This window comes from Bos taurus, chromosome 4 (assembly GCF_002263795.3).
Source record: "Bos taurus isolate L1 Dominette 01449 registration number 42190680 breed Hereford chromosome 4, ARS-UCD2.0, whole genome shotgun sequence".
Taxonomy (NCBI): Eukaryota; Metazoa; Chordata; class Mammalia; order Artiodactyla; family Bovidae; genus Bos; species Bos taurus.
The window spans coordinates 101,063,146-101,085,908 of NC_037331.1; the positions used below are offsets into that span (position 1 = coordinate 101,063,146).

The 22,763-nt window shown below is 42.0% G+C and overlaps 1 protein-coding gene across 2 annotated transcripts in view; it reads right to left on the reverse strand.

Annotated features, from left to right (window-relative positions):
• Positions 1 to 22,763, reverse strand: part of DGKI (diacylglycerol kinase iota) — a 514,234-nt gene that overhangs the window by 9,173 nt on the left and 482,298 nt on the right. For both annotated transcript variants that reach the window (XM_010804593.4, XM_024991169.2), the window contains exons 30-32: positions 19,899 to 20,019; positions 6,230 to 6,266; positions 4,404 to 4,503 (exon numbers count right to left, since the gene is read on the reverse strand). In XM_010804593.4, the coding sequence (XP_010802895.2) occupies positions 4,404 to 4,503; positions 6,230 to 6,266; positions 19,899 to 20,019 (258 nt within the window). The remainder of the gene's footprint in view (positions 1 to 4,403; positions 4,504 to 6,229; positions 6,267 to 19,898; positions 20,020 to 22,763) is intronic.

The following is a 22,763-nucleotide window of genomic DNA, read 5'->3' on the forward strand; positions in this document are numbered from 1 at the left end:
ACTAAATCCTGGGAAAATAACAAGCAGAAACAAAAGAGGGATGATCAGAAACAATTTAAAAGGTGTTTCTTCGCTGGTTTCAAAGTCTTCAGTTTGGTTCTCCCTAATTTAGAACTATTTTATCTCCCTAAAAAGTAAGTTAATTTCTGATAATAAAAGTGATGGGTGTTGAGTACAGAAATCTTGGGAAAGTAGAAAAGCAGAAGTAAGCAAAAATCACCAGTAATTCCACTATACTAAGATAACTGCTGTTACCCTTCCCATAAAGTAGCTATTTTCTTATTTCTGTAGCTCTACACACAATTAGTTTTATGAAAACTAAACCATACTTTGTTTATATACTTAGGTAATGTGCTTTTGCACTTAATAACATATAAAACCTCTATGTCATGAAATGTTCTTCTGCATCATTGTAAATGACTGTATCATTTTTTGCAGTCTATTATAATGTTGGGTTTCCCTGGTAGCTCAGCAGTAAAGAAGCTGGCTGCCAATGCAGGAGGTGCGGGTTTGATCCCTGGGTTGAGAAGATCCCCTGGAGGAGGAAATGGCAACCTACTCCACTATTCTTGCCTGGGAAATCCCATGGTCAGAGGAGTCTAATGGGCTACAGTCCATGGAATTACAAAAGAGTCAGATACAACTCAGTGACTGAACAACAACAAATTATAATGCTATATGTATATTTATTGATTTAGGTCATACCTGAATGGTCTAGTGATTTTCCCTACTTTCTTCAATTTAAGTCTGAATTTGGCAATAAGGAGTTCAGGATCTGAGCCACAGTCAGCTCCCGGTCTTGTTTTTGCTGACGGTATAGAGCATAGGCTCTAAAATCACTGCAGATGGTGACTGCAGCCATGAAATTAAAAGACACCTTGCTCCTTGGAAGAAAAGTTATGACCAAAGTTATGGCAAAGACATTACTTTGTCAACAAAGGTCAGTCTAGTCAAGGCTATGGTTCTTCCAGTAGTCATATATGGATGTGAGAGTTGGGCTATAAAGAAAGCTGAGCACCGAAAAATTGATGCTTTTGAACTGTGGTATTGGACAAGACTCTTGAGAGTGCCTTGGACTGCAAAGAGATCCAACCAGTCCATCCAAAGGAAATCAGTCCTGAATATTCATTGGAAGGATTGATGCTGAAGCTGAAACTCCAATACTTTGGCCACCTAATGTGAAGAACTGACTCATTGGAAAGGACCCTGATGCTGGGAAAGACTGAAGATGGGCAGAGAAGGGGAGGACAGAGGATGAGATGGTTGGATGGCATCACTGACTCAATGGACATGAGTCTGAGTAAACTCTAGGAGTTGGTGATGGACAGGGAGGCCTGGTGTGATGCAGTCTATGGGGTCGCAAAGAGTCGGACACGACTGAGTGACTGAATTGAACTGAACTGATGTATATTTATACATGTAATATTTCTGAAATGAGGCCAACAAACATAAGTCAACCGTTAAAGGAGGAATGGTCTTCATTATTTTGAATGTTTATAGACATACTTAACCGTCCTTGACACTTCTAATTTTTGTTCAATGGTATCTACTTAAAAATGATATTGTTTTAAAAATTTTTGTTGGAGTATAGTTGATTTACAGTGTTGTGTGTTTCTGCTGTATAGCAAAGTGAATCAGTTATATACTCTTTAGATTCTGTTCCCATATAGGTCATCACAGAGTACTGAGCAGAGTTCCTGTGCTATAGAGTAGGTCCTTATTAGTTAGTTATCTATTTATATATTATAGTGTGTATATGTTATTCTCCAATCTCCCAGTTTACCCTTTTCCTCCTCCCTTTCCCCCTTGGTAGCCATAAGTTTGTTTTCTACATTAGTAACTTTATTTCTGTTTTATAAATAGATTTATTGGTATCATCTTTTTAGATTCCACATCAGTGATACCATATGATACCTGTCTTTCTGTGTGTGACTGACTTCACTCAGCATGACAGTCTCTAGGTTCATCCGTGTCACTGCAAATGGTATTATTTTGTTCTTTTATATAGCTGAGTAATATTCCATTGTGTATATGTACAAAATGGTATTAAGTTCTAAGGAAAGGATAGAGGCATGATCACTGTACCAGATAAATAGTTCCATGTATAAAAATGCACACAAGTATTACAGAAACTATCAAACACTTCTCAGCCTTATCTTTTGCAATGGATGGTATCAACTTCAATTAAGTCTGATCCTAGTAGCCTACAAGGGCATGTGGAATAGAAGACAAAAGGGATGTAACAATGGCTCTAAACGCTCTAAAATTTTTACCTATTTAGTTGGGATTTAATATTTAGCCATAGCTCCAAGTTCCTATAATTTTATTCAATTTGGTTACAGTACTTGTAGCTTATCTTTTTTCTTTCGGAATATAGATGATTTACAATACTGTGTCAGTTTCAGGTATGCAGCAAAGTGATTCAGTTTATTTACACACACACACACATATCCCAATTCTTTTTCAGATTCTTTTTGCATATAGGTTATTACAGAATATTGAGTAGAGTTCCCTGTGCTATACAGTAGGTCCTTGTTGATTATCTATTTTATTTATATGTAGTAGTATGTATATAAAATAGATAATCTCCCAATTTTTCCAAAACTTTCACCAAAACTCCTAATTCCCCGCCCCCCAACCTTTCCCCTTTAGTAACCATAAATTTGTTTTTAAGGTTTGTGAGTCTGTTTCTATTTTGTAAATAAGTTTCTTTGTATCATTTTTTAAAGAGATTATCTTGTCATCAACATTAATGAGGTTGAGATTCCCAGTTTCTAAATAGAGGTGGAAGGAGCCATTCTCTATTGAGAGAAATTCTCTCAAAATATTGCTTCTCTCCAAAAGTTTCCAGGAGAAGACCCAGTCATAATTATGATATTCAGCTTTCACCAAGCATAAAATTAGGGAATGGAAAAAATTAGAGGATCCCTGAAAAGGATGAAGCATAGCTCTATTACTCCAAACGGTAAGCTCTCTAAAACAAAATGTTGGGTGCAAACGTAGGTTATACAGTAGCATGTAGTATAGCTTGACCTTACCTACTTGCAGGAAATGAGAGAGAAAAATGGACATACCCACATGTGAGGAGAAATCATTAACGTTTTAACGGTATATAGGTCTAGATTGTGGGATTTCTAGCAGTTTTTACTTTTTAAAAAATTTTTGCATTGCTAGAGGTTTCTATGAGGCTGTACTATATTTATAAAAAAATAATAAAACTTTGCATTTTGAAAAGAGGACATACATACATAACACAAAATAGAAATATCAAGGAACATTGAGAACCTTTATTTGATTCAGAAACTTAGATTAAAAAAGAACCATCTGCTCTGGGTCCAGGTCTCCTGGCCAGTCTCTTCTTGGTCCCTCTATTTCCTCTTGCTCCTCCCTTCTACCACCTGAGTTGAGACCAGTCTCTGGTGCCCAGGCAAGGGCCCTGCTGTGTTCTAGTGGCTCCAGCAAGAAAGGCCAAGCCCACCTCAAATCTTGGCCTCTGCTGATCTTGCTTCCCTGGGTTGTGCCTCTCACTAAGGTTACACATCAAAGCACCTGAATGCAAATATCATCTGGGAAGAATATCACAGTGAGTAATTATCTGCCATTTGGAATCTTACACCCAGTTAGCTAACCAGACAGGTAATAGATCAGCTAGAAATGAAGACCCGGCTTAATGAATTCAATAGTCTAGATTTATCAGAATTAAGACAGCCAGGGACCTCAGAGAGCAAGGATCTGGTGGGTCACAAGGGAAATGAAGAATCAAGCACTGAAACTGGTTCAGAAAGGACAGAAAGGTCCATATCAGAGAGAAAGCCATGTCACAAGGTACTGCGGTTGGAGGAAACTCCAGAGTGAAAACCACACACAGCTCCCATTAGATTTATTTAAGTGATGAGCAATTCTGAAGTCATCAGTAGGCTTGTAAGTTACCTGTTTCTTGTCTACATTCATTGATGCCAAACTTAGGTTACTTAGCACATACTTAATGAAGTCCTCACTTATATATTAAAATTCTTCTCTGTAACCTGCTACAGTTAAGTGGCTTGTCCTTTCTTAGAGGGTGCTTTAAAACTCAGAGCCAACCATGACCATGACCTCAGATCATCATAGCAAATTACTCTATGGGGTTGATCTCTATTAACTCTTCTCTCTGCCTCTCTCTCCCCTTGAGTCCTGAGGTCAGAGCGTTCAGAGGTCTATGAAGCCCCTTGGACAAGCACACACCCTCCCTTTGTGCTTATACATTTAAACTGCAGTTTCTCTAAATGAAACACTTTATTTTGGCCTCCTTTTTCCAAAGCCCCAGGCACTTCCATAAGTACAGAAAGGATGCCTTTGCTCCAAGGCAATGGAGCCAGAGATCCTGCCCTGGGGAGGATGCCTGCACTCACTCATCAAGTTACCTTGGAGTCCGTCTTTCTCAGAGATGCTCCTGCGTCCACCAGAAGCTGGCACACGGCCCGGTTCCGCTGGCAGGCTGCCTTGTGCAGTGCGGTCTCACCCCTAAATCAAAGATGAAATGGGTAAAGGGCTGGAGGCGGGAGTTGGGGTGGGGGAAAGGGGGCAGGGAGGGAAGCGAGGGTCGCATCGTACCCCTGCTGCTGACCTTCTGTGCCCCCTGGCCACTTTCCCACCTATGGTTGAGACCACAGTTGCAGGGCATGGACAGGGGCGGTGGCTGACCGGGGTCCTAAAAGTACCCTGAGTTGGTCATCGTCTCACCATAACATCTGACTCCAGCCTCTTTTTCAGTGTTGGCTGGTTAGGTAGGCTGAGTGATTTTGTTTTAAATGACTACTGTCTGATGTAAGTACTCTTCAGTGGCACTCTGAAATAGACCGATGTGCGTAGACGTGTCTGAACAGTGTGCAGCCACTCTGTGTAGACATTCCAGCTGTGTCCCGTAGACATCGGGACATAGCCGGAATGACGGGAGGTGAAGTGCACACAGGAGCAGCACGGAGCACCACATCGCAGGGCTCAGTAGACCACCTGGCCCTGGGAAGACCACCTCCTGGGACTTGACTTCAAAGGCCCAGGAGGCAGCCACTCTGCCCGACCCGCTGATTCCTTGTGAGTGGAAGGGGAGGGGCAGCCCCAGAGGATATCTGGGAGGGACAGTAAGAACTCTGGGAGAATTCAGCAGCCCAAGTCACCTCTAGTTAGCGGCAGGCCTGAGGTCAGCCCACTCGGGATGGGGAATAGCCATGGTAAAGCGACTATTTCTCCAACCCCCACAGACAGCAGAGGGAGGAGAATATTCCCATCCTGAGTCTAAAATTGAAAAGACACTTAATGCCAAGCTCGGGTGAATGACAACCTTGCTGATGGGATGTGTGGTATGCGAACAAGCTCCCGTAGCAACGGATGGTTCCTTCCTTGTCAGTGACTCATGACTAAAGCCCTCCTGCTTTTCTTCCTTCCAATCTCCTTAGCCCTTCTCCACTCCACTGACTCAGTGGACATGAGTTTGAGCAAACTCGGGGAGATAGTAAAGGACAGGGAAGCCTGGTGTGCTACAGTCCATGGGGTCACAAAGAGTCGGACACAACTTACAGACTAAACAACCACAACTCCACCCCACCCATTCTTTATCCTTGTTATATTTCACTGCAATTCTCTAGAGGCTCCTCCTGGCTTCCAGGGTTAGATGTTTTTAGCCTTTCTTTGTCCCTGCTTGGGGAATAGTAACTGTTGTGCTATTCTGGGAATAAAAACGTTGACAACAAATGTTATCAGTTTGGGGGCCAACTGCAGAGCTGTTGAGTTTCTGAACCAGAATTCCTCTTCTGAGGCACAAAACATGGAAATGGTTGGAGCCACTATGTTCCTGGTTCTCCAGTGGTTGCATATAACTTGTCCCATTCTAGATTTAGCACGGAGAAATTGTCTCACTGCACAAAAAGGATGCCTTAGGGCATTAGGGCTTAATTTGCTTATAAACCTCAGTTGAGAAAGAGTAAATGGATGGGTAATTAAGAGCTAGGTACATTAGACTTCTCTGCCATTCAAGGTGCACCAGTGCAGAAGTACCTCCCTTGAAGGAAGTTCTAAATGATGACCAGCAATGGTTATGTATGCAATCATCATGACAGGTACCATCTATTTTTACTGTGTAAACTTTGATTTAGAAGATTAGCTCTACAGTCATAAAGGCAAGTGAAAGTAGGACATTTTTATATGATCTCAAGAAGACAATCTAGACTACATAATGCAAGGCAACACTCACGTTTCACTGTCTGCCATATCCAATAACTCGGACGGTCCTAAAGAAGAGGAAAAGCAAGATGCCCATCAGAAAAAAGTTCAAAAAATCACCATTAATAAAAAAACCAAAACTGTAGTCACAGAATTAAAATACTTTGGGAGGCTGAATAAGAGCAGAGTATTTAGTTTCAGGGATAATAAGACCACCTCCCCCTCCAAAAGAGAAATGCTCCCTCCAACTCCCCCTCATCAATCTCTCAATCATCACCAGGCAATATGTAGAGAATGGGAGATAAAAAAGAACATAGCCCCTGCCTTCAAGAGACTTTCAAACAAGCTGAAGAAATAAAATTAATAGGGATAGAATAAATTAAGAATAATTAAGTGGCTACCTAGAGAGGAAAAGGAGAATCGAGTGGGCTTTAAAGTCTACTTTTAGCACAGGTTGTTCGGGAAGGTCTTATACAGCATACCATTAAAACTACGAGAGACTGTATTATTAAGTGCTCTTTATCTGACATAACACTTAGCAGCTTACACTAAGTCAAGACATTATCTACCCCAATTTCTTTATTTTAGAAATAGAGTAAAATTCTATTTTTCATAAAATTTCCCTCCCCAAATCTGGAAGAAATGTTAATATACAAACATCAAATGGTTCTAGATGCTTCATCAGGAATTGAACATTCTGAGCTTTCACATTCACAACTTCTTATTTGTTCACTAATTTACTCAATTCAACCTGCAAACGCTGCTTGGAATGCCCACCTCTCCCCCTGCTGCACTACTGCTTTCCTCCAAACCCTTCCTGCAACTTCCTACCTGCAGGTATCAGCTGGTCCACATTTTCTCCAGAAAGCTCTCTATTACTGCATTCTTAATATTGCATTAGATGCCCTGCCCATGTGTTCCCTCATTTTGTATGTTAACCCTATTTCCTACAATTCGGAGGGTAATATAATTAACCGTCAAAACTGAGAGTATCCCTAACAAGTAGGGATATACAATCACCTTACTTATCATGACACTTGTCAAGCCATATTAAAATTACCTGCTGTCTTGTCTCTCTCCACAACTAGATTCTGGAAAACCCCTTGAAGTTGTGGCAGATGCCTTGTCCAACACTGTGTCCTCCGTTGGTGACTGGCATAGAGCACGGTGCCAAGCAGAGGCTTAAATGTTTGTCTGAATTAATGAATAAGGAGCCTGGCAAGCTACAGTCCATGGGGTTCCAAAGAGTTGAACACAACTGAGCAAATGACACACAAACAGATGGAAAGGTATACAGTGTTCTTGGACTGGAAGATTTTGACTATGCTACCCAAAGCAATCAACAAATGCAATCTCTATCAAATTACCAGTGCCATTTTTCACAGAACTAGAACAATGAAGTTTAAAAATTTTATGGAAACACAAAAGACTCCAAATAGCCAAAGCAATCTTGACGAAGAATGGAGCTGAGGAGTCAGGCTCACTGACTTCAGACTATACAAAGCTACAGTAATCAAAGTTGTTTGGTACTCGCCCAAAAGCATATAGATTAATGGCACAGGATAGAAAGCCCTGAAATAAACTCAGGTACCTATGGTCAATTAATCTACAACAAGGGAGGCAAGAATATACAATGGAGAAAAGAGAGTCTCTTCAATAAGTGGTGCTGGGAACACTCGACAGCTACATGTAAAAACTTGAAATTAGAACATTCTCTAACACCATACACAAAAATAAACTCAAAATGGATCAAAGACCTAAATGCAAGAACAGAAACCATAAAACTCCTAGAGGGAAACATAGGCAGAACACTCTGACATAAATTGCAGCAATATCTTTTTGGATCTGTCTCCTAGGCTAATGGAAATAAAAACAAAAATAAACGAGACCTAAGTAAACTTAAAAGCTTTTGCACAGCAAAAGAGAGCATAAACAAAATGAAAAGACAACTTCCAGAATGAGGGGAAATATCTGCAACAATGCAACCAAAACATGCAAATAGCTCATATAGCTCAGCGTCAAAACAAAACAGAACAAAAAACCCATTAAAAAATGGGCAGAAGATATAAATATTTCTCCAAAGATGATATGCAAATAGCTAACAGACACATGAAAAAATGCTCAACATCACTAATTATTAGAGAAGTGCAAATAAAAACTACAATGAGGTATCACCTCACACCAGTCAGAATAGCCACCATCAAAAATATCTACAAACAATAAATGCTAGAGAGGGTGTGGAGAAAAGGAAACCTTCCTACACTGTTGGTGGTGACGGAAATTGGTACAGCCACTATGGAGAACAGCATAGAGGTTTTTTAAAAACTCAAAATAGAACTACCATATGATCCTGCAATCTCATTCCGGGGCATAAATCAGAGAAAAACATAATTCGAAAAGATACATGCACCTCCATATTAACTGCAGCACTATATACAATAGGCAGACATGGGAACAACCTAAATGTCCATCAACAGATAAATGGATAAAGAAGATGTGGTGCACACATATATGCTGGGCTTCCCTGGTGGCTCAGATTGTAAAGTGTCTGCCTGCAAAGCGGGAGACTTGGGTTTGATCCCTGGGTCGTGAAGATCCCCTGGAGAAGGCAATGGCAACCCACTCCAGTACTCTTGCCTGGAAAATCCTATGGATGGAGAAGCCTGGTGGGCTACAGTCCATGGGGTCACAAAGAGTCAGACATGACTGAGCAACTTCACTTCACTTCACATATACACACACACACACACACACACACACACACACACAGTGGGACACTACTCAGCCATAAAAAGGAATGAAATAATGCTATTTGCAGCACATGGATGGACCTAGAGAGTATAAGAACTAAGCCAGAAGAGAAAAACAAATACATGATATTGCTTACATGTGGAATCTTAAAAAAAAAATGATACAAATAAACTTATTTATAAAACAGAAAAAGACTCTCAGACATAGAAAACAAACTTATGGTTACCGAAGGGGAAAGGAGGTAGGCAGGATAAATTAGGAATTTGGGAGTAACCTAAACACACTGCTACATATAAAATCGATAAACAAAGACCTATTGTCTAGCACAAGGAAGTTTACTCATCATTTCATAGTTTTGAAAAAAGAACATATAGAAACATTTTCTTTTCAATATACGTGTGTGTGCGTGAGTGTGTGAGTGTGTGTGTGTGTGTGTGTGTGTGTGTATATATATGTACACACACATTAAACTGAATCACTGTGCTATATACCTGAAACTAATTTAACACTGTTAATCAACTACACTTTTCAATAAAAACAAAAGTCACTGGTCAAGGGGAAGGGAAATGTTCACAATCCTCCTGGTCATCCAGGAGCTACATCACCAACTTCCTCTCCTTTCTTTCCATCTATGGTCCTTAGGACAGGTCAATCTTCTCTTGAAACATCTGTCCTATTACTTGTTCCAATTTGTCCTATTTGACAAATACACTTCCTAATAGGTATCCGTCAGGGACATGAGCGTGCAGGACTGTTACTAAGAACACATATAAAGATGTAACATTTAGATTTCTAGGCTTCAAATTCATCATATGTCCTCTGTCTCCCCAAGTATTTAAAACAGTGAAGTTCACAGTCTTTCACTTGGAACTACCCCACCTCAATTTGTTCTCAAGGCTCCATTTTATTTATTTTTTGTATAAGCTAAATCGGTAGCTGCATGATCACCCAAATATTTCTAAGACTCTCCCAGCTCTGAGAGCTTGCTCCCTCCAGCTATGTAGAGCAGCATTTTCTACCCACATACCTAAATCTTTGGAGGAACAAATGGCAATCCAGTCCAGTATTCTTGCCTGGAAAACCCTACGGACAGAGGAACCTGGTGGACTACAGTCCACAGGGTCACAAAGAGTTGGATGCGACTGAGCATGCACTCACCTAAATCTTACACACCCTTTAAAAGCCCAGTGTGTGACCAGGTCCTCTGAAAAGGCCACCTTTGACCCCATTTCTGAACTCCCGTAACACTGGGGTTGGCCCTTGTACTGTGCATTTGCTTTCTGAATGTATGCCTTATCTCTTTAATTATTCTACATCTTTTAAGTGTAAGAACACTTTTTCTTACCCTTCTAACACATTCCCTGTTTCACAGGTTCAATGAGGATTTTATTCATTCATGTTTGTTCCTCAGTCCTATGATTCTAAGGAAACTGGAATGATAACTCTCCACCCCCATCACCCCCTGCCCCACCGAAATCCCCCTAATGTGTCAAGCAGTCTAGTGCAGTGATTAAGAGCGACGGCTTTGGTGCTGAACATCCTTGGGCCCAAACTCCAGCTATTTCTGCCCCTCACGAGATCTCAGGCAAGTTCATTGTATTTCTCAGTTCCTTGATTACTGCACAAGTAAATTATAATTAATAATACTATTTATGGCATAGGTTTGTTATTAGGTTTCGTAAGTTAATACAAAAAAAGTGCTTAAAACAGTAGCTGGGACACTACATGCAATGTGTAAAGTTTAGGTATAATTAAGCATTCTATTCTCTGACATAACACAGCAGCTTACATTAAGCTCGGGTGCTGGAACATCAATGAGGGAAGGAGATATAAAAGGGTGCCTTGGCTCCCACTTACATTTGAAGTAAGTGTTGACTCCAATTCAGTGTTCTGAGAACCAAGTACTCCAGGCCTATTCCGTCTTGGACGAAGCAGCCTCCACAAGGTCAGGAGCAAGAATGCTTACAGAGCCCAATGATCCTTTTAGAGAGCTCCTGTCACCTTCAGCAAAGTCATTCATTTTGCAAGGAATTCCATGAACATGAGCAGTGGCCTCACCAGTGTCTGTTCCCACCATTACTGATAATTGTGTAACCAAGCAGGACGCTATGGGGACTTCTCCTGGGGACAGACACCTCCCACATAGCTCCTCTTTGGAGCACCTAGAAAATGCACATTTTCTGATGTGCATGATGCACATTTCTGAGTTGTTTTACAGATGCTGAAACCACCAACAAATGGAGGAAGTTAACTGATGATCATGAGCCCCCAGACCTACTGGCCCCTAAGTATTAATAATGTTAACCTCTGTGACACTGCCATGACCTCACCATCAGATGAGCTGATCATATACTCTGCAATGCCTCTCCCTCACCTGGCCTTTAAAAATACTTTGTTGAAACCCTTTGAGTTCGAGGTCTGGGGACACAAGCCACCTGTTCTCCTTGTTTGGCCCTGCAGTAAACCTTTCTCTGCTCCAAACTCTGATGTTTCCGTTTGTTTTGGCCTCGTTGTATGTTAGGCACACAGCCTCGCATTTGGTAACAATTGCACAAATATTTAGGCAGTAGGGGGTCTCATCTCATTTCCTCAGCTCTGTCACCTGGTACTCTCAGAAGTGCAACCACAGTGGGTCCATGGACTCTGGGGTCCATGCCTTCGTGCAGTGAGAGGATGATAAAGCAGTTTAATCTGGGCTAAAAAAAGTGGGACAAAGAAAAGAAGCTTGTTTCTCAAACTCCTGACAAGAAATCACTATAAATGAAACCAACCCAGCAGGATTCCAGAGCTGATCATCTAATCTGGGAGTCAGGCATGCCTTGAGCTGTTTATTGTCTCCTCCTTCCTCTCCAATCCTCTGTCCTTGACAGAGATGCAGATACTAAAACAAGATGTAACTTTTTGCTCTTAATTAATACCCAAAGCAACTTCAATTAAAGGTTTTAGAAAGATGGACTCTGGAAAGATGGACTTAACTGACAGCAAGGAGATTTAGGAGAAGAAAGGACAAGAGGAGTGCATGCCAGGTGGAGTCTGAGACAGAACTGTGGTTTCCCTCCCTATGTGTGTCTCCAGTGACCTACTGGGAGCTATTTTTAATAGTGTATCAAGCTATCACTGCTATGTGGAATCTAAAACAGGACACAAATGTACCTATGCATGAAACAGACTGAATCAGGGACACAGAGAATAAACTGGCGGTTGCCAAGGAGGAGAAGGCTGGGAGAGGGCTGAATTGGGAGTTTGGGATTAGCAGATGCAAACTGATATATATATAATGGATAAACAACAAGGCCTTACTGTATAGCACAGGGGACTGCATTCAGTGTCCTGTGAGAAGCCAAAATGGAAACGAATATGAAAATATATGTGTGTGTGTATATAAGTACATAAAACTGAGTCACTTTGCCGTATAGCAGTAATTAACACAATACTGTGAATCAACTGTACTCCGATTCAAAGATAAAAAGGAATTTTTTACAAAAATGTACATGAGTAGAATTACATTTTGCAAACAATAAAAATTAAGTTTTCTTGGAACAAAAATAGTGCATCATGCTGTCTAATAGCGCCCTGTGTAGATTAGTAGCATAAGATAAGATTTGGAGGTGGGAGCATGTCCAGAGAAACAAAAACCATCAACAAAGACCCACAAGTATATTCCCTTGAAAGAAAAAAATACATGTGAAAAAGCAGCAACTATGATTTTTGGAAAAGTTAATTCCAGCCTCAGCCATAAGGGAAAGAACAGGAGAAAGAGAAAAAATAAAGATGGAATTCCTTCAAGTAGATCAACGGGGGAACATTTGGGTTTGGGCTTAGTTTGTCATGTGTACATACGTTCTGATTGTGGACACTATGCATCTCCCCTAAGGAATTGGAAGGAATGCCGTTAAATTATCAGCAGAGAATTCCTGATTGTTCCCTGAATAGAAAAAGTCTTGGCTTTCTGTCTCCCCAGAGTTTACTAAAAGACCCACAGTTCAGCCCCCAGCTGACCTGCCCAGGAAGCAACCACTGAATCTCTACTGAGGGGATATAGGTACAGATTTCTCCATGAATGTTTCAGAAGGTGATCGCCCTTCCATAGTCTATGCCAGTTATCAGTAGAATCCTGTATATGATATTCATTTCAAACTACCCTGAATTGTGGTTGTTTATCTATGCTTTATTTCTCTCACTGAGTTTTAGGAATACACAGGGCAGAGACCATATCTTGTATTATGGGTGACCTTTTGCAAGTCATCCAGCTTTGCTACACTTCAGTTTTACCACCCGTCAAGTAGAGATAAAAGAACTTACCTTGTGGGTTTGTTGTAAGAATCAAATACATAAATACACATAAAGCACTCAGAACAATAAAGATGAGCAGTGATTATTACAATAATATTTCTGTTTAAAAGTGTATGGGACAGACTTTTTGAATGAATGAATGACATTTAAAAATCCACTTGGATCTTGGCCAATATCACACTTTTTTTCCTAAGAGAGAAAGACCCATAAAAGGAACATGGATTTAAAAAAATTTAAAAAGCCATGCTATCTGAGAAATGGTCTGAAAAATAAAGGGGAAAGAAAAATACATTGTGGGTAGAAACATATCATTTTTCGGATGCGGGTCAGGGAATTCAAAAAGAAGCAAAACTTCACAAATGTCCCAACATTGAAAAAGTCACAGCGTGGTAAGTAGTCAAACTTTCCAAAGTTCAAATCGACTGCCCAGTCAGTGCTCATCCCAGAGGCTCTTCCAGGAACCCATGCAATTGTGTCATCACCATTTCGCCTGTATTATATATGATGTGTCTTTTGTCACAGGCATCCTTTAATTTGCTTCCCACACCGAGCCATCCAAATCCCCTTTGCTGTCCCCCCACCTCCCCGTGGTCTCTCTCCCTCTGGACCTCATTTCCCATTAGTCTCCCTGACGCTGCCAGCAGACCATTCCAAATCCTCCTGAGCGCCGACAAAAGCTGCACAGATGTGGGGAGAGCCGGCACTGGGAACTCTCAACAGCACGGCCATCCTGTCCCAGCGGGACGGGGGTCGTTTCTCTTGGGGACCAGAGGCAGAGAGGGGGGTGGGTGAAAAAAAAAGAGAAAAGAAAGACTGAAGGCAGAAAAAGAGGGAAGACAAAGTAAGCCATTGAAATCAGAAAGGAAATGCATGAGTGAGATTTCTATCAGGAAACACAGTAGGGGGCAGGGGGGGTGGGCGCTGGGAGAATAAAAACAAAAGAGCAAAATGTGCCCGGTGGTTAAAGACTAAGACGCCACAAAAGTCTCTGGGAGGGTACAACGAGGGAGGAGGGAGTGGGCAAAAATATGGTTGAAAGGAGTTGAAAAGCAGGAACCGCTGGGGGGTGGGGGCTCTCCGCTGGAATCCCTCCCGTCCTCCTCTCTCCACCCAGTCCTTGTGGTATTCTTAGGCTCTCTCTCCCACCTCCATTCTCTTTTCAACCCTCCCATTGCCCAAATTCCAGTTTTTCATAAAGGGAAGCAGCGTGTTGTGTATTTAAGAGAAGAAGTCCCAAAGAAGATGAGGGACGAGAAAAATTCAAGCCTCCTGTGGCTTTTGAGAAATAACCATAGGTCCCATGGCCCCCCAGCCCGTGTTCAAAAGAGCCCTGAGAAGAGAAATTTGTGGCTGAATGTGGTGCCTGGGAGAATGACTAAGCTCTCACGACTCCCATTCAAGAGGCATCCTGACTGCGGACCCCCACCATCAATAAGACATGAAGAAGAGGGTGAAGCAGAGAGGAGAGAGGCGCTCCCTGGAGTAAGGATGCAGGAGGCAAACAAGTCCCATCAGTCATGCTCCTTGAAAAGGGCCCTCTGATTTCTTAGGACCCTTGTCTTTAAAGGCATCTTGACAGGCGGGTCTTTGAACAGTCTTTAGGATTTATATACTATAAACCCAAGGAAGGACTTGAATCTAGTTTTTAACACAAAAATTTAAAAAGTACAATTTCAAGAGGTTTGCAGCAACCGAGATGGCAAGAAGGGGTGTCTCTTGATCTTTGCCACAGTATGAAATCTGCATGGATTTATTCTTTTATTTATGTGAATCCAAACTGATCAGATCCATCCACTGTAAATCTAACATTAACTTATCAATACGATGCCATAGACATCTCTGAACCCCAGCCTCACAGAGGCATCTCAGCAAAGGCTATTTTCCATCAAATCAAGGGAATTTCAGAGTCAGCATCATTACTAATCAGGCAAGACTATTTGCTGAGCAGAGACCACACTAAGAAGATGATTACAGAGTAGAGAAAGTGTCATGTTTTCTGTGTATGTATCCCTGACTTCAAGAACACCGCAAAGGGCTTGCTGCAATTTAAGAGAGATGACTAGTTCTGCAAAGACAGTTTTCAATTCTAAACGTACAAGTTTATAAAATCATATCAGCAACTAAAGATATTAAGACAAATGACAACAACAGAAATGGTTGAGCCAAAGTGCTCAGCTCTTAAACAACATGGAGAATTAGGCGGACAATGTCAATAGATTTCACATCCATGCTCCTCAATAACTAGAAATAATGAAGTTGATGTTAAGAATGAAATGGACCATCAATTCAGTCAACCTGAATTGACTATCAGGTTGATAAATACTAATTTTAATAAAAATCAACTACAGATCAGTTTTTATTATTTGACTGTAGGAGAAGGCAAAGGCACCCCACTCCAGTACTCTTGCCTGGAAAATCCCATGGGCGGAGGAGCCTCATAGGCTGCAGTCCATGGGGTCACTAAGAGTCGGACACGACTGAGCAACTTCACTTTCACTTTTCACTTTCATCCATTGGAGAAGGCAATGGCACCCCACTCCAGTACTCTTGCCTGGAAAATCCCATGGACGGAGGAGCCTAGAAGGCTGAATCCATGGGATGGCTGAGGGTCGGACACGACTGAGCGACTTCACTTTCACTTTTCACTTCCATGCATTGGAGAAGGAAATGGCAACCCACTCCAGTGTTCTTGCCTGGAGAATCCCAGGGACGGGGGAGCCTGGTGGGCTGCCGTCTATGGAGTTGCACAGAGTCTGACACGACTGAAGTGACTTAGCAGCTTAGCAGTACTAAAAGGTTAAAAATCACCACCCATCAATATCCAACAGTGATCTTTGGACTGTAGATCATAGTCAGATTTTATTTTCAGACAGAAGAGATGGATTTGGCTGCATGATCTTCAGAGTCATACATCTACCGGCCGATTACAGACCCACGAGGCAGATGCAGTGACCGTGAGAACTGCCTGCCTGTGAGCGAAGTGGAGGTGATTACAAGAATATTGTGTTTTCTCCTTAGTGTAAATATTAAAGTGACTAATTTACAAAAGTTAACCAAAAAAATGAGAAAAATAAGCTTCTCCCTTCCCCAAGTTACTAACAAATTCTTCCTGTCCTTTAGTGTTGACACAAAGAGCTATACTGCATGATTCACTCTTTGCAAAATCTCTCACTCTAAACTGCATGATTCACTCTTGGGATCCAAGAGAAAGGAGTTTGGTGTTGGAATGTCAGGCTTTGGTGCAAGCACTCAGAGATGTGCCAGTTGGATTTCATGGCAGGAAAAGCATGTGCGCTGATCTACAGCTTGGTTAGAAACTCCAAGCCCTGGGAGCTCGAGTTACAGGGGCCTTTCTAGGTCGTCTTATTTAAGGCAGTGGAAAGAGAAGTGGGTCGTGGGGGTTGTGAAAATCCATGGTGTTAGAGCAATACCATCTCAAGCCTCCTCATTCAAGCCCCTGGGGAGACTCAGCTGAAATGAAGATTTCTGGTTTTTAGTGTAAGCATGTCCCCAATATTGCATGGGACATACTTCTGCTAAAAAAATGTTATCATGACTTGTATTTTGATTTGCTAAATCTTGAAGCCCTAGCTTAGGACCCTAAACCAAGGGAAAATATAAAATCTGAGTTCCAGGGAATTCCAAGTGAGTCAGTAGTTCAGGATATTGAGAAGATCACCATTTTCAGCTGAAGAAGACAGAGAGTAAGGGAGGGGACAGATTGAACACATCCATTAATTTTGGAGCAGAGAGGTCTATTTCTCCGACCCTTGAGCCGGGGCTGCCTCCATGACTCGTTTCAGCTGACAGACTGCCACAGAGGTGAGGCAGACTTCTCCAGCCTGGCCTCTGAATGTCTGGAAGCTTCCATTCTCACCCTCCTGAAACCCGGGGATCGTCATGCTGTGAGGAAGCCTGAGATGAAAGTCCAGGTGTCCCAAGCACCCCAGCTGACAGCCCCGAACACGTAAGAATCCATCTTAAATACAGACTCAGTCAAAAGTGCAGTTCCCTGCAGCCCGACAGGTAATAACAAGTGAGATACCAGCAGATCACTGATGAGAAAGGATCCCAGAACCAGGGACGGGAATTCCTGTTCTTCAGGAGAGGTAGAGAGGGGAGGAGAGAGAATTTCTAAGAGGTCTCATCACTCAAATAGATAGCCGGTGTCTCACCAACCCTAGAGAGGTACTTGGGTACTGAGCAGATTAAGGTGTGAGGGCAAGCACTCAACTTCATGGGGTAAAAGCCAAACCAAGAGGGAATATCAAGATGACAGCCACCAGGAGAACTTGAACCTGAGCTAAAAGCAAACAAGGTGAGGGCATATATCCAAAGCTCACCTTCACTTTTTCCAGGGGAAATTCTGAAATCTTTTCTATGAAGAGAAAAATAACTATGGAAGCTTTGTGACCTGTATGCACTGTCTATGGGGCTGGGTTCTCATATTTGGTTCTGCCTGTCACCAGCTTTTGGAAGAGTCACTACAGGAAAACACCTACAGTTTGTGTGTGTGTGCAAAAGGCAAGTAGAATTTATGCCACCATTGTCTATTCAAGTCATTGTTTAAAGAGGCATGCTTTAATTGCTGGAGGCCGAATGGTCAGGGGAGTGGGAGACAGAATATACACACCCCTGACACAGCACCAGGAATAGATCTAGGCTTTCTGGGGCAGACAGGCTCGGGACAATCCAATCTAGCCTATGGGGGTGGCGGAGGGGAGTGGGGAGAAAGCCTCTAATGGTGACCATCCTACTTGGATACCCTTTCCTTTTCCTAAACCACTCTTTCTGCCATAATTCAGGCCAAGGGTTCAGGCAAACTCTCCATGGTGAGAAGGTATTGAAGACAAAAGCAAGGCGAGTCAAATGGGACTGAGAGTCTAATCCTTTCCAAGGTCCTTGTAAAGCTTAAATGATAGGATGTGTTCATTCTAAGCATGTGGCATACAACCAGTGCTCGAGAAACGGCAGCTCTGTTAGTTATCTCTTTGTGACTTTACAGTAGGATTTAAGAGTCCTACATACAACCACTTTCAATTTAATGATGCATATGATTATATTTTTTATCCTGCAATTGCTTGACAACAGAGACTTTATTTTTGTGTGTGTGTCGGTTTATGCCAGATAGTTCCTGTGAAGTACCCCACAAATATTCGATGAATGAATGAATGGGTACATAGAATAAGACATGTTTGCTGAACTGAATAAAAAGAGGAATAAAAAGGAATGTAAATCAATACATAGAAAACAAATTTATGGTTACCAAAGGGGAAAAGGAAGGGGAGGGATAAATTGGGAGTTTGGAATTAACAGATACACCCGACTGCATAGAAAATAAACAGCAAGGACCTACTATATAGCACAGGGAACTATATTCACTATCTTGTAATAATCTGTAATGGGAAAAGAATCTGGAAAAGATTAAATATATGCATAACTTATCAGTGGCTCAGCAGTGAAGAATTCGCCTGTAATGCAGGAGACATGGGAGACATGGGTTCAATTCCTGGGTTGGGAGGATCCCCTGGAGGAGGAAATGGCAACCCACTCCAGTATTCTTGCCAGGAAAATCCCATGGAGAGAGGAGCCCTGAGGGCTACAGTCCATAGGGTTGCAAAGAGTTGGACAAGACTGAGCAACTGAACATACATGCCTTTAACTGAATCACTTTGCTGTACAGCTGAAACTGACATACTGTAAATTGACTATACTTCAGTTTTTTAAAAAAGGGAATGTGACTGTGTACCAAAGGGAATGTGACTCTGTGCTAAAATGCTTACTATTTACAGCCAAAATATGGATACAATGAGGGTGGGCCATTGGCTCAGTGCTAGGGCTCACAGAAAATCTTTTAGGATCTCTGTATACCTGAATTCAGCAGAGCCAGAGATTCCTCAAAAACAGCCAAGCTAGGGAGACTTTGCCCGCTTCTATCCTATTTTTCAGTCCTAGAAACACTATAAACAAGGGAAACAGAAAGTACGGTCTACTTCCAAAGAAAGTATCAAAGAAAGATTTGATACTCCTCTGACGTGTCTGTGCCTCTAAAGGGCTATTAGAGGTAGGTGCTGAGGTCACCATCTAACACCAGATTACAAACCCAGTTAGGAGGCTGTCCAGGGGGTGAACATGGCCTGCCACAGAGGACACAGCAGTACCAGATTTTTTTGAAGAGAATAAAAGGTGACTTGAGTTGAAAAGGTGAATGAGATTCAAATAGAAAAAAAAAGGGAAACTAGAAAGATGGAAATAAATATGCACATTACTCCTCAGAATGATCAGCTATAAATATGGATTAGGTACCTGGTCCAACTCGTTAACTTCCCAAAACCCTTCCCAAACAGTACATGATGCCAAGTCCACACTCAGTTTTATCTTTCATTTTGTAAGTAATCAGCCCCCAAATACCCTGCAAAGGCCTTGATATGGAAATGATTCCTGTTAAGGTTAAGGTGGTTAAGGTACAGGTAAAGGCTTGGTTAAGGTGACCTGTGTCAGGGGTCTGGAATCCTGGCTCCGTCACACAAGCAAGGAGAGTCAGCGAAAGCTCAAGGGTCTCTCCACCATTCTGAGGACAGTCTGGATGAAAGTCAACCTCGAAAATGCAGTCTGTTTCATGGATAATTGATTCTTGGTTTTCTATGCCTACTCACCGTGGTCAAGGATATATTTCACAATCTCCCCGTTGCCGGTTTTAGCTGCGTAATGAAGGAGTGAACAGTGGTCTGGTCCCTGAATTAGCAGGCTGCCTCCATTTTTATAGCTTTCTATTAGCTGCAAAAGAGACATAGGAAAAGCAACTCAGACAGAGTCTGGAACAAGGAAAACAGCTAGCTGGTGATAAAATAAAAGTAATGTAGCAAACCACAAATGTCTCCAGCCTCAGAGGACACAGGGAAAAGTCAAAGAGATGAAGTAACATTCCTGGGTTGTGTTATCATTCAAATAGATGGCCAGTGTCTCAGCAAATTCCGGAGAGGGTAAGTGGGTGCTGAACAGCCTAAGGGAATGGAAGCATGCTAAATTACTTGCTCCCTTTCTGTTTTTTTGTCCTTTTCTGGGCACTGAAAGAATGAAAGAGAGGAGAATGAAAGCTTCCCTATGTAGGCTGAGTGTTCTTGAGTTAAAGAACAATTAAGTCTATAGGCAGGAAGAGCTTGATGTCTGGTAGCGATGTTCCCTCCGCCCTTTAACTTTTTCTGCCCTCTCTAATGAACCCAGTTACTGAGTACAGAAGCTGCTTACCCCTTCCCAGCATAAGATCACACACACAGGCATACAGCAGACACATGCACAGCCATGTTTGGCTCCCTCCTTCATCCAGATCTGCAGTCTGCCTGCCTTCTATTTATCATCCAACACATACCACCCAACAAGGCTTGAGATGATCCATGGGATGAGAACCAAAAGGGTTCAGAGAATGTAGTAGTAGAAACCTAAAAGACTTCCAAAAGACTGGGGGGGAAAACAGATTTTTCAGCCTGAGAATTAGGTGCTAAATAAGGACACAGTCTTAAGTTTGTGAAATACTGCACATTACCAAACTGTAATGTAAGTGAAAATGGATCTCTGTTCTCTAAACTGTAATAATCAGAACAAGGGCCTTACTAGAGCTTCTAAAATGTAGCTTTAGAATAAATAAGAATCAACTAACTCATCATGTAATAAGCAAAAGGAATATGTCTACCACCAAGAAGTTAGATAGCATAGCATTATTAAAAACAAAACTCATAAGGTCAAAGAGACTAAACTCATAGTTTATACATTCACTCAAATACAACTATAGATTAGCCATGTGCCAGATGCCAAGGAAACTAACATGAATACAACTTGACCACTGACCTCTAAGCCTCCAAGACCTCACTGTCCATGGGAGAGAGAGATTTTTAAAGAATTGCAGAATCCCACTGCTGGGCATACACACTGAGGAAACCAGAAGGGAAAGAGACATGTGTACCCCAATGTTCATCGCAGCGCTGTTCATAATAGCCAGGACATGGAAGCAACCTAGATGTCCATCAGCAGATGAATGGATAAGAAAGCTATGGTACATATACACAATGGAGTATTACTCAGCCATTAAAAAGAATACATTTGAATCAGTTCTAATGAGGTGGATGAAACTGGAGCCTATTATACAGAGTGAAGTAAGCCAGAAAGAAAAACACCAATATAGTATACTCATGCATATATATGGAATTTAGAAAGATGGTAACAATAACCCTGTATACGAGACAGCAAAAGAGACACTGATGTATAGAACAGTCTTATGGACTCTGTTGGAGAGGGAGAGGGTGGGAAGATTTGGGAGAATGGCATTGAAACATGTATACTATCAAGTATGAAATGAGTCGCCAGTCCAGGTTCGATGCACGATACTGGATGCTTGGGGCTGGTGCACTGGGACGACCCAGAGGGATGGTATGGGGAGGGAGGAGGGAGGAGGGTTCAGGATGGGGAACACGTGTATACCTGTGGCGGATTCATTTCGATATTTGGCAAAACCAATACAATATTGTAAAGTTTAAAAATAAAATAAAATTTAAAAAAAAGAATAAAGTTAATAAATAAAAAACAAAAAAGAATTGCACAGAGATGAAGAGGACAATGAGGAGGGTAGCACAGGGCACTAGGAAAACATGAAGTAGGGGATGGAAAAACCATGGAAGACTTCCTAGAAAACTGATCACAAAGGAGCAACTGACTGGAAGTAAGGAACACGGGGCTTCCCAGGAGGCACTAGTGGTAAAGAACCTGCCCGCCAGTGCAGGAGACGTAAGTGATGTGGGTTCAGGCCCAGGGTTTGCAAGATTCCCTAGAGGAAGAAACGGCAACCCACTCCAGTATTCTTGCCTGAAGAATCTTCACGGACAGAGGAGCCTGGCAGGCTACAGTCCATAGGGATGCGAAGAGTCGGACACAACTGAAGCGACTGAGCGTGCACAAGGAACATAGAGTTTTCATGCCTAAATTGAGAAGCAAAGGAACAGGAAGAAGTAGCTGTCTTCCATGACAATCTAAGAATCCTGTTCTGTTCAACTGTACTGTCTCACAATGGCACATCCATTCTTTGTGGGAAGATCCACAAAGGATTTGGGCTCACACAGTCGCAGAGACCCAACCCATCAGCTGCCCCGATTTTGCCTTGCTGTGGTGTTCATAGACACTGTGGCCATTAGGTTAGTCCATGGGTATGCTGTGCAGCCTGGTGGATAGGAGCTACACATGACAGCCTGCACGCAGGGCTGATCCAGGGTCTATTCTCAGTTCACTGGTGTGCTTGGACCTTGCTTCCCCTTTCAACTCTCCCATTCTCCCCCTCCTTCCTCACACTTGTGACACACACACCCAGTTGAGTATTTAATATTTATAGTACTTTCTACATGTGACAGAGAAATGGAAGAAGATAAAGAAAAGGAGGGGAAAGTACTTGGGAAGGAAAAGAAAGCAAAAAGTGAAAAAGAAAAACCCTCAGGCTTTATATTTCACCTCTCAGTAAATCAGATATTACTGAGTCA